At 45.8% G+C, this 12,647-nt stretch overlaps 1 protein-coding gene across 1 annotated transcript in view; it reads left to right on the plus strand.

Moving 5' to 3' along the window:
* SUSD3 (sushi domain containing 3) overlaps nucleotides 1-12,647 on the plus strand; it is a 74,003-nt gene that overhangs the window by 42,606 nt on the left and 18,750 nt on the right. The window contains exons 2-3 of the mRNA XM_070735763.1: nucleotides 533-721; nucleotides 4,935-5,082. Coding sequence (XP_070591864.1) covers nucleotides 533-721; nucleotides 4,935-5,082 — 337 coding nt within the window. The remainder of the gene's footprint in view (nucleotides 1-532; nucleotides 722-4,934; nucleotides 5,083-12,647) is intronic.

The following is a 12,647-nucleotide window of genomic DNA, read 5'->3' on the forward strand; positions in this document are numbered from 1 at the left end:
TACTACTGTACTCTATTAAAGAAACTGGTAGGATATCACATGTAGTTCCAGCTGAGAAGCATTATAGAATGACTGTTTAATGCAAACGGTGGGTTTTAAAAGTCCAAATACTCATTAAATACATTAAAAAATATCTTTCCTCTACTTCATGGAAATTCGTTTTTCATGGGTGGTCTTGGAACGCATCCCACGCAAGAAACGAGGGATCACTGTACTCTAATTCTTTACTTATATAGACATATACTGAGTGGGGTTTTTTTTGTTTCCTTTTGCTTAGCTTTAGATATCATCATTTTTGGAATACAAATTTAGAGTGCTTTCAGTGCACAGTTTATCATTAAGCCCCATTCTTTTTAAGTTCTAAGCATAACTTTTCCCAACAGTTCTATAGCAGATGCTAACTCATTTCATTTCAATTGTTTTTAATCTCATGATGATATTCAGTTGCATTCATGCTAAGCATGTTTCTGTCCAAAATACATGGTGATAAAAATAAAACAACTGCTTTTATTCTTCCCTTTTGAATTCCTAGGACAGTGCAGCCAGATATTTCCCCCTCATCTTGGCTCATCACAGATAATCTACGGAAATGGTACCACTATTGGCTCTGTAATTACATTTCGTTGTGATGAAGAGCATCAGCTGATTGGTCATGGAGTTGTCACATGCATTTGGAAAGAAAATGCTACACAATGGACAGCTGACACTCCTTCATGTATACGTAAGTGGGGGGGGGGTTTCTCCATTTTTCTCTCCCTGCTAAATAATTTGTATAATCTTCAGAGTCTCTCTCTCTCTGACATGTAGGTGGTTACACTACTGTAAAAATTGATGATAATAGTTGCAGGATGGAAGAGCAGATTTCAGACTTTGCTATTCTATTCATTTTCACAAATTGCTGACTATTACCAAAAGAAAGACTTGATGCTGAATAGAAATGCCACATGTTTTTTTTAATAATTAAAAATAATGTTACCCTTTCATTTATTTCATTTCTAATTCTTTAAGTTTTGCTTGATATTTATTTATTTATTTGCTTCCTTGTTTGTTTGTTTGTTTAATATCATCCATCTTGCTATCTGAGATACATCCGGGGTGGGCTGCTGCCCAGACAGGGGGGAACGCAGTGGGGTAGCGAAAATGGAACTCCACCCCAGAGCATTCAATTTGTACTGAAAGATGTTGAAAGAAAATGCAGGGCATCCTGCATAAACCACACCCACAATGTGGTAGTAAAATATTTGGTAGCACTTCGCTGGATACATCTGTTTGCTCAAAACATTCCAGCTCAGATAAATGTTCAGTTTTAAATTCTAAATGTGTTGATGAAAATAAGTAGACTTTTGTAAAATAATAATAATAATAATAATAATAATACAGTTAGGGTATTGCTTTTAATTGCAAAATAGAAACGTGATTATAGATTCACGCTAGCAAAGTAGGTCAGACCTCAGCATTTTAAAATTGTGTGTAAGCCTGGGTTCCTGTATGTTTCCTGGAAAATGAGTGTCAGCATCATAAAAACCACAAAAATCACACCATGATTTAAAAACTACTACTACATTTCTCATCGGTTTTGGTAGATTATAGATCATTCAGTGGACTGCACCTAGCTCTATGAAAATTAATGTTTTAAGAAGTATGTTAGTCTTCCAAATTTTTCTGCTTTTCTTCCAACATAACCCAGTTAATCCCAGTTAATAAAGTGCATTTAAATAAATTCAACTATGCCATTTTTTGTTATTTTAATAGGATGATAAACAGCCATGCTGAAATTTTCTTCTGCTTTTTATCTGTGGTTTCCACTTCATTTGACGATTCTAAAGAGAAAAGGTTATGTTAAAAATAAAATTAAAATTAAATATGTTTAGAATATTTCCAGGCTATCCTAAAGGACATGACAGCTTTCTCAAGGCAGCTTATAGTAATAAAATCAAAATGCTATAAAGAGCATAATAAAAAATATTAATAAAGCCCACAAACATTCTGCCACAGTATTAAAATTGAACCTTGTGTGGAGCTGAAACCAGAATAGAACAATAGAATTCCATTTAGGAAAAGTCTTGAGAAAAACAAATGGGAGTTTAGAGCTTTCACAGAAAAGCTGGGAATGAATCGTTCTCAGGGTTCTGCATTCCGTAGGGCGATGTGTGGTCCCACTTACATTAATTGGCTTAACTGCTGTCAAAGAAAAGAAAGTAAGAAGGATTTCCATTCCTGAAAATGGAAGCAGATCAACAGGAATGAAGGTGAAAACTTGATCCCAATCAGTTTTAAGGCTTTAAATTTTAAAACCAGCATTTGTGGTTGAGTTCAAGACCTCACTAGTAATCATACAACTGATGTACTAGAGATGTTGGATGTTCCAAATGTTTTGCTCCCACCAAAGCTATGTTCTACACTAGCTGGAGGAGTTTCAGGACCATCTTCTGAAGCAATCCTCTGAAGATAAAGCCAAGTATCTGAGGTTCCTTCCTCCTTCCATTCATCTCTTACCAGTGAAGGCAAACTAGTAATGGAAGCATGGAGAAAAACCACATGACCAATTGACTTGAAGTATTGACAGTGGGATTTCTACTGGTACATTTGACTTAATAACAGGGTTCAGTCATACCATATCCTTAGCCCTATAACTCTAATTGCACACTCTGACCTTATTGTATATGTACATTTGATTTCTATCTTACCAATGGCCTAATCACCATTCCACCACTGCAGGATGAAGGCCTCTTCTGCATGTTCCCAAACTATAAGGCCTTGAGCTTTCCTTTGCCAGTTGGGCTTGCAATACTAGCTAATGTTGTCACTCCACCTTGTTTTAGGTTTCTTTTGTGGATGCTTTTTATCAAGTGGGATCCATTCTATGACTGCCATGGTCCACCTCCCATCAGTTCTTCTTGCTAATGAGACCAACCCATTTCCATTTCAGTTTTTTTTTACTCTTTTGATGGCATCGTATATTTCCATTTGTTCTCTTATCCACATGCAAGTTTATCGGTCTTGTCTTGTGATGTTGAGCATGTATCTTTCTATGGCTCTTAGCTTTTATATTGATTGTGAAGTTAGTGTCCAGGTTTTGCTGGTGTACAGGGAAGGGCTGCACTTCACCGGCCCTATCGTATGCTTCGGGCACGTCATCACGAGATTTGGCTTCTGCGCATATGCTCGAAGCCAAATCTTGTGGGAGGACGCGCAATATTTTTGCTTCTGCACATGCATTCTTACATGAGATTTGCTTTGCATGGATGTGCAGAAACTAAATCTCATGCAGGGGCATGCTCATGCCCGCCGGAGGTACGCAGCTGTGCATGCATTCCCAAGAGTGGTCCGCACCACTAGCAGCCCACCATTGCTGATGTACGTTAGAACAAGTAGCAGTGGCTTACAAATTTATCTATTCGATTTTTATTTATTCAATTTTTATGCCGCCCTTCTCCTTAGACTCAGGGGAGTTTACAACATGTTAGCAATAGCACTTTTTAACAAAGCCAGCACATTGCCCCCACAATCCAGGTCCTCATTTTAGCCACCTTGGAAGGATGGAACTCCCCACGGAGATTAGAACGGCCCTCACCCTCCTTGTCTTTCGCAAGTTACTCAAGACCCACCTATATCAACAGGCATGGGGGAACTAAGACATCTCCCACAGGCTTTTTTATATTTTGTGTTTGGTATGTATGTGCTGTATGGTTTTTAATTGTTGGGGGTTTTTATATATTTTTTATTATTAGATTTGTCCCATTGCTCTACTGTTTTTATTACTGTTGTGAGCCGACCCGAGTCTTTGGAGAGGGGCGGCATACAAATCTAATAAATTATTATTGTTGTTGTTGTTGTTGTTATTATTATTATTATTATTATTATTATTATTATTATTATTATTATTATTATGGAAGGCTGATTCAACCTTGAGCCGGTGATGAGATTTGAACTGCTGGCCTACAGCTTCAGTGGCCTGCAGTACAGCACCGCAAAACAAAAAACAAAAATTCAACAGCGACCGCGCAAAAATGCCAATAACCTAGGCAGCACAACCCAAAATCTCTCTAAAAGAGCTTCAGTTTCTTTCACAAAGCAGTGAAGCTTGGGGCTGGTTTAACCTGAACTTTTAGGTGCTGCTACTGAGAAACAGTGACGTCGGGGACCAGCCTCTATGACCTGTAAAAGGGAAATGAGCTGCTTCTCTTGACACAAAACACAATATTAAGGCTGATTTCGGGGGGCGGGAGGGCAGCACCAAGGCTTTGTAGATTAAAACCAGCACTTTAAATTGCACACCAAACTAAATACAGTGATGACTGCTGGCGAACATCCAGGCCACAACATTTGGTACCAACTGAAGTTTTCAGATGAGCAACCCCGCATAACACACACTAAAATAGTTTATGTAGTGGTGACAAGGGCAACAGTCATAGTTACCAGGTCCTCTTGTGCCAGGTATATCCTGAAGTGATGCTTTGAAGTTACTACTTTTTTTTTTGTCTGACTTGTGTTCGAGTAACTGCTGTGCCAAGTTCCTCGTGAGGATTTTTGGTGAGCCTTGGTGGCGCAGTGGTTAGAGTGCAGTAATGCAAGCTGCTTGTGCTGACTGCTGGCTGTGATTCACCAGTTCAAATCTCACCAGGCTCAAGGTTGACTCAGCCCTCCATCCTTCCGGGGCGGGTAAAATGAGGACCCAGATTGTTGGGGGCAATATGCTGACTCTCTGTAAACCACTTAGAGAGGGCTGTAAAGCACTATGAAGCGGTGTATAATCTAAGTGCTATTGCTATTTTCTTGCTGACTTATGAATAAGAAGATTTTAAATAGTTTGCTTTGAAATGTTTCCAGATAGGAGTCAGAACACTCCTACTGTTCATGCATTTAATTGCAGGGGTCTGAAGGTTATATCAAAATGCAGATGTCAGCCTCTAACTGTGTTTGCTTTATTCCAGCCATATCCAAGTATGAAACCTTTGGATTTAAAGTTGCTGTCGTTTCTTCCATCGTGAGCTGTGCCATTATTCTCCTGATGTCGATGGCTTTTGTAACCTGTTGTCTTATCAAGTGTATTAAGAAAAGTGAAAGAAGAAGGGCTCAAAGGTGAATCATATTTCTGGGTTTAGGCTGTTAATTGAAGTGCTGTGGCTCTACTTCTGCTCTTCTCTTTGTCTCTTAGTAAATGTTCATTTCCTGCTCCTGGCTTCAAATATACGTAAACAGGAAGGTTCTCATCAGTTTGCGTGTTCCATATGACCGCATCTGCAATTTTTAAATAGAAATTATAGAAATACTGTTTGGTGTTACTTTATTCACAATTCAAAGTGTTGGTAATGACCTTTAAAGCCCTTCATGGCATTGGACCAGAATACCTCCGGAACCGCCTTCTACCACACGAATCCCAGCGGCCGATAAGGTCCCACAGAGTTGGCCTTCTCCGGGTCCCGTCGACCAAACAATGTCGTTTGGCGGGCCCCAGGGGAAGAGTCTTCTCTGTGGCGGCCCCGGCCCTCTGGAGTCAACTCCCCCGGAGATTATCCTTCTGAGGTGGATAAAATGAAGACCCAAACTGTTGGGGACAATATGCCGACTCTCTAAGCTGCTTAGAGCAGGCTGTAAAGCACTGTGAAGCGGAATAGCCAGTGGCTCTCATGGGACTGCATGAAGAGTAGTTCATCATAATTCAATGCCTGGGGAAGGCAAAAACAGCTTCCCTTGCCCCCTGGTGGCCCTGTTTCCCAAATTCTGGTGGACCCAGTAGATTCGTGTTTCACCCTCCGCAGGTTCTAAAGGCTTCCCTGAAACCAGGAGAGGGTAAAAACGCCCTCCCCCATTCCCTACGGAGACTCTATGGAAGCCGAAAATGCCCTCCCAGTGCCTCTGTGTGAGCCAAAAATAAGCTGGCTGGCACACACATGCACGTTGGAGCTGAGCTACGGCAATAGAAACATAGAAACATAGAAGACTGACGGCAGAAAAAGACCTCATGATTCATCTAGTCTGCCCTTATACTATTTTCTGTATTTTATCTTAGGATGGATATATGTTTATCTCAGGCATGGTTAAATTCAGTTACTGTGGATTTACCAACCACATCTGCTGGAAGTTTGTTCCAAGGATCTACTACTCTTTCAGTAAAATAATATTTTCTCATGTTGCTTTTGATCTTTCCCCCAACTAACTTCAGATTGTGTCCCCTTGTTCTTATGTTTACTTTCCTATTAAAAACACTGCCGCTTTGCCTGTCTACTTCCTGCTTACCATCGGCTGTTGTTCGCTGTTTCTTTTTCTTTTGCTGAGTCATCTGCTTGCTGCTGCTGCTACTTTAAGTGGTTGTAATATTATCGGAACTGAGCAAGCCAGCCGGATCCTCCCCATTGAACTGGATGGTCCTGAGAAGCCGTGGCGCCAGATGGTGGGGGCGCCCGGCATCGGAGGGGCCATTGGAATAGGTGGACTTACAAGGAAGGAGGAGACCGAGTCGGAGCCAGAGATTGAAACTCATCTTACTGAGCCCACATGGAGTCTGTACTAAAACCATGTAAGACTGTAGAGGGACTGGAGACTGGGAGCAGAGGAGGAAAAGTGATTGTGGATCCACAGAAAGAACTGAGAGTGCCAGCCAGTGGCAGTGGCTGGCACCAAAGATCCCAAGATCCTAAAAAACAATATACTTGGACTTCTCCTTGGTCATTGAACTTTTCTCTCCAGAACTCACTCTTTAGAACTGGTGCTGTGTTGTTGACCTGATGGAATATCATCTTAATTATTTCCTATATTTTTTGCACTCTACAACTTTAGCACTTTATAACTTTAACGATTTTTTAATAATTATATGTTATTCTATTAAGATCTTGAGAATAACGTAGTGTTAATTAGTATCCTATTTTAGTGTAATTGATTTTTATATTGTTTTTTAATTGAATTTATATTGAATTTTTAATAATTAATATTTTAGCTAATTTTTTAGAAGGGGTTTTAAACTAATGAATTATTGGGGTGGGTATGATGTCACGTATGAAATGAATGATTGTTATGGGTGGGCTGGGTGGAACTTTGGTATGGATGAAATAAATGGTATGAATGATTTGATTAGCCTACCTGACACAGGAGAGGCAGGAGGGGAGGGGGCACCGATGTCTGAGGTGGTAGAGGGTCGGAATATTCCAGTCCTGCTGGGGAGAGGCAGATATGGCAGGGGCCACAGAGCTAGCCGTTCCAGGGGAACAAGAGATCGTTGCGTAATAACGATCCCTTGTTCCGGCTCTGTGAACCCAATCCTGGATGCTGGTGATGAGTGTAATTCTGGCCCTGGGCTCAAGCTGCTGCTACTCAATGCCAGGTCGGTGGTAAATAAAGCTCTCCTCATCCGGGATCTGATCCTGGATGAGGAGGCCGACCTGGCATGTGTTACTGAAACCTGGCTGGGCCCAGAGGGAGGAGTCCCTCTCTCTGAAATCTGCCCAGCCGAGTTTCAGATATGGCATCAGCCTCGACCCCAGGGAAGGGGGGGAGGAGTGGCTATTATAGCCAGGGAGAGCCTTGGCTTGCGTAGACTCGTTGCTCCAGAGATTGCGGGCTGCGAGTCCCTCCTGGTGAAGTTGGACTTAGGGGTCCAGGTGGGCTTGTTTCTCACGTACCTGCCTCCCAGCTGCGTGTCACAAGCCCTGCCTGTGCTACTCGAGGAGGTAGCCGGGTTGGCGGTGGGGTTCCCCAGACTTATTGTCTTGGGGGACTTTAACCTGCCGTCGCTCGGTGAAACCTCTGGACTGGCACAGGAGTTCATGGCCACCATGACAGCCATGGACCTGACCCAAGTAGTACAGGGTCCGACTCATGAGGGGGGCATGCACCCGACATGGTATTCCTCTCTGAGCAACTGAGTAATGGTCTGAGACTAAGGGGCTTAGAAGTGTTGCCTGTGTCATGGTCAGACCATTTTCTACTGCGGCTTGACTTCCTGGCTCCAATCCTTCCCCGCAGGGAGGCGGAACCGATTAAGCTGTTCCGCCCCAGACGCCTGATGGATCCAGAGGGCTTTCAGAAGGCGCTTGGGGTTATTCCAGATACACTCGTACACAGTTCGGCAGAGTCTCTGGCTGAGGCCTGGAACAAGGCTGCAGCGGAGGCTCTTGACCGAATTGCGCCGTTGCGACCTCTCCGCGGCACTAGACCCCGTAGAGCTCCATGGTTCAACGAGGAGCTCCGGGAGTTGAAACGCCAGAAGAGACGTCTAGAGCAGAGGTCCCCAACCTTTTTTGCACCAGGGACCGGCTTTCAACTAGACCAGTTTTCCATGGCCCGGTGGGGGGGGGGGAGCTAGCTGTCAGCGGCGCCGTAAAAGGGGCGATCAAGAGAGGAATGGGTGAATGAATGGACGGAGGGTGGGAAGGAAGGAAGGAAAGAGGGAAGGTACAGGAACAGAAGAAGGGTGCAAAGAAGCAAAGAAAGGTGTGAAAGGGGAGAGTAAGAGAGGAAGGAGTGAAAGAAGGGAATGAGGGAGGAAAGAAGGGAGGAAGGAAAAGGAAAGCAAGAAATGGAGGGAGGAAAGGAAGGGAGGAAAGGAAGGAAGGAAGGAAGAAAGAAGGAAAGAGGGAAGGGACAGGAACAGAGGAAGGAAGCAAGGAAACTTATGAAAGGGGAGAGTAAGAGAGGAAGGACTGGAGGGAGGGAGGGAAGAAGGTAGGAAGGAGAAAGAAAAGAAATAGAGGAAGGAAAGGTAAAAGAGAGAAAGAAAAAGAGCAAGAAAGAAAGAAAGAAAGAAAGAAAGGCAACTTCAAAGAAAGGCTCACTGAGCATCTCTCACTCTCTCTCTCTTTCTATCCCTCTTTCTTTCTTTCTCTTCCTTTCTCTCTCTCCTCTTCCTTTATCTCCTCTTTCTCTCCCCCCTCTCTCCCCCTTTCCCTCTCTCTTTCTCTCTCCCTCTCTTGCTATCTCTCCCCCCTTTCCCTCTCTTTCTCCCTCTCTTTCTCTCTCTCCCCCCTCTCTCTTTCTCTCTCTCTCCCCCTTTTTCTCTCTTCTTCTCACTTTCTCTCTCTTGTTTTCTTTCTGTCTCTTTTGCTTTCTCTCTCTCTCACTCTTTCTCTCTTGTTTTCTTTCTCACGCTCTTTCTCTCTCTTGTTCTCTCTCTCTTGCTATCTCTTTCTCTCCCCCCCTTTCTCTCACTCTCTCTTTCTCACTTTCTCTCTATCTTGCTGTCTGTTGCTTTCACTCACTCTCGTTCTCTCTCCGTTCTTCTCAGCGGTGACGCGCGCACGCCCTGCCCGCCTCACATTTGCCGAGAGGACTTTCGCCCCGGGCTCTCAGCAAGGGGGTTTGCATGAGAGGCGGGGCCGGCGGAAGGTGATATTCAATGTCGGGGGCGCACGGGCGGTCTTGCGCGCGCTCCCTATCTCCCTGCTAGCCCACTCGGAATACGTATTCAAAATAAGAAAAGCCTTTGCCGGCGAAGGCTTTTCTTATTTTGAATACAGTTTTCCGAGTGGGCTAGCAGGGAGATAGGGAGCGCGCGCAAGACCGCCCGTGCGCCCCCGACATTGAATATCACCTTCCGCCGGCCCCGCCTCTCATGCAAACCCCCTTGCTGAGAGCCCGGGGCGAAAGTCCTCTCGGCAAATGTGAGGCGGGCAGGGCGTGCGTTCCGGGTGCGGGAGGAGCTGCGATGAAAGGCAGGAGGTGGCAGAGGAGCAGAGGGGGCAAATCGGGCGGGCGGTGGGCAGCGCGGAAAGGCCGAGGGGGCCCTGGCGCCGCGGACCGGCTGAAAACCCCCAGCGGCCCGGTGCCGGTCCGCGGACCGGCGGTTGGAGACCCCTGGTCTAGAGAAGCGATGGAGGAAGAGTAAGTCCGAATGCGATCAAACACTTGTAAGAGCACATGTTAAGACTTACAAAGTGGCGCTCAAGGCGGCAAGATGCGCGTATCATTCCGCCTTGATTGCATCAGCGGAATCCCGCCCGGCCGCTCTGTTTAGGGTGACCCGCTCCCTTCTTAATCAGGGGGGAGTTGGGGAGCCCTTGCAGAGTAGCGCCGAGGATTTTAACACGTTTTTCGCTGATAAAATCGCTCGGATCCGAGCGGACCTCGACTCCAATTGGAATACAGAGTCGACTGACAACGAGTCAGTTGAGGTGACTGGGGCACGTACTTGTCCACCTGTCTGGGAAGAGTTTGATCTGGTGACACCTGATGAAGTGGACAAGGCCATTGGAGCTGTGAGTTCCGCCACCTGTTTACTGGATCCGTGTCCCTCCTGGCTGGTTTCGGCCAGCAGGGAGGTGACACGGAGCTGGGTCCAGGAGATTGTCAACGCTTCTTTGGGGAGGGGGTCCTTCCCGGATCCCTACAAGGAGGCACTTGTGCGCCCCCTCCTCAAGAAGCCTTCCCTGGACCCAGCCATTCTCAACAACTATCGACCAGTCTCCAACCTTCCCTTTATGGGGAAGGTTGTTGAGAAGGTGGTGGCGCTCCAGCTCCAGCGGTCCTTGGAAGAAGCCGATTATCTAGGTCCTCAGCAGTCAGGATTCAGGCCCGGCTACAGCACGGAAACTGCTTTGGTCGCGCTGATGGATGATCTCTGGCGGGCCCAGGACAGGGGTTTATCCTCTGTCCTGGTGCTTCTTGACCTCTCAGCGGCTTTCGATACCATCGACCATGGTATCCTTCTGCACCGGCTGGAGGGGTTGGGAGTGGGAGGCACTGTCCTTCAGTGGTTCTCTTCCTACTTCTCTGGCCGGTCGCAGTCGGTGTTAGTGGGGGGTCAGAGGTCGACCTCTAGGTTACTCCCTTGTGGGGTGCCTCAGGGGTCGGTCCTCTCCCCCCTACTATTTAATATCTACATGAAACCGCTGGGTGAGATCATCCAAGGGCATGGGGTGAGGTATCATCAGTATGCAGATGATACCCAGCTTTACATCTCCACCCCTTGTCCAGTCGGCGAAGCAGTGGAAGTGATGTACCGGTGCTTGGAGGCTGTTGGGGTCTGGATGGGTGTCAACAGACTCAAACTCAACCCGGATAAGACGGAGTGGCTGTGGGTTTTGCCTCCCAAGGACAATTCCATCTGTCCATCCATCACCCTGGGGGGGGAGTCACTAACCCCCTCAGAGAGGGTCCGCAACTTGGGCGTCCTCCTCGATCCACAGCTCACATTAGAGAAACATCTTTCAGCTGTGGCGAGGGGGGCGTTTGCCCAGGTTCGTCTGGTGCACCAGTTGCGGCCCTATTTGGACCGGGAGTCACTGCTCACAGTCACTCATGCCCTCATCACCTCGAGGCTCGACTACTGTAACGCTCTCTACATGGGGCTACCTTTGAAAAGTGTTCGGAAACTTCAGATCGTGCAGAATGCAGCTGCGAGAGCTATCATGGGCTTTCCTAAATTTGCCCATGTCACACCAACACTCCGCAGTCTGCATTGGTTGCCGATCAGTTTCTGGTCACAATTCAAAGTGTTGGTTATGACCTATAAAGCCCTTCATGGCACCGGACCAGAATATCTCCGGGACCGCCTTCTGCCGCACGAATCCCAGCGACCAGTTAGGTCCCACAGAGTTGGCCTTCTCCGGGTCCCGTCAACTAAACAATGTCGTTTGGCGGGACCCAGGGGAAGAGCCTTCTCTGTGGCGGCCCCGACCCTTTGGAATCAACTCCCCCCAGATATCAGAGTTGCCCCCACCCTCCTAGCCTTTCGTAAGCTCCTTAAAACCCACCTCTGTTGTCAGGCATGGGGGAATTGACATGTTCCTTCCCCCTAGGCTTATAACATTTTTGTATGGTATGCTAGTGTGTATGATTGGTTTTTAACTTGTGGTGTTCTTAAAATTAATTTAATATTGGATTTGTCTTGTATTGCTGTTGCTGTGAGCCGCCCCGAGTCTGCGGAGAGGGGCGGCATACAAATCTGATTAAACTAAACTAAAACTAAACTAAACTTCCCTCCTGGACCTTATTTAACCCTTTAACATATTTAAATGTTTCGATCATGTTCCCCCTTTTCCTTCTGTCCTCAAGACTATACAGATTGAGTTCATTAAGTCTTTCCTGATACGTTTTATGCTTCAGACCTTCCACCATTCTTGTAGCCTGTTTTTGGACCCGTTCAATTTTGTCAATATCTTCTTGTAGGTGAGGTCTCCAGAACTGAACACAGTATTCCAAATGTGGTCTTACCAGCACTCTATATAGCGGGATCATAATCTCCCTCTTCCTGCTTGTTATACTTCTAGCTATGCCGCCAAGCATCCTACTTGCTTTCCTTACCGCCTGACTGCACTGTTCACCCATTTTGAGACTGTCAGAAATCACTACCCCTAAATCCTTTTCTTCTGAAGTATTTGCTAACACAGAGCTGCCAATACAATACTCAGATTGAGGATTCCTTTTCCCCAAGTGCATTATTTTATACTGTATTTGGAAACATTAAACTGCAGTTTCCATTGCTTTGACCATTTATCTAGTAAAGCTAAATCATTTACCATATGGCTTACAATGGCTTGCATGCCAGTAGAAATGGCTCTGCGTGTCATCTGTGGCACCCGTGCCATAGGTTTGCCATCACTGTGTTAAACTATCCAATTACATTCAAACAAATTGCTTTGGCAACCGTCCCTGGCTTGGCAGGATGGACCATCTCACTTTCCATTCTATGACCTCGGAATAGCCAGTGGCTC

This window comes from Erythrolamprus reginae, chromosome 2, assembly GCF_031021105.1.
Source record: "Erythrolamprus reginae isolate rEryReg1 chromosome 2, rEryReg1.hap1, whole genome shotgun sequence".
NCBI classification, from domain to species: Eukaryota; Metazoa; Chordata; class Lepidosauria; order Squamata; family Dipsadidae; genus Erythrolamprus; species Erythrolamprus reginae.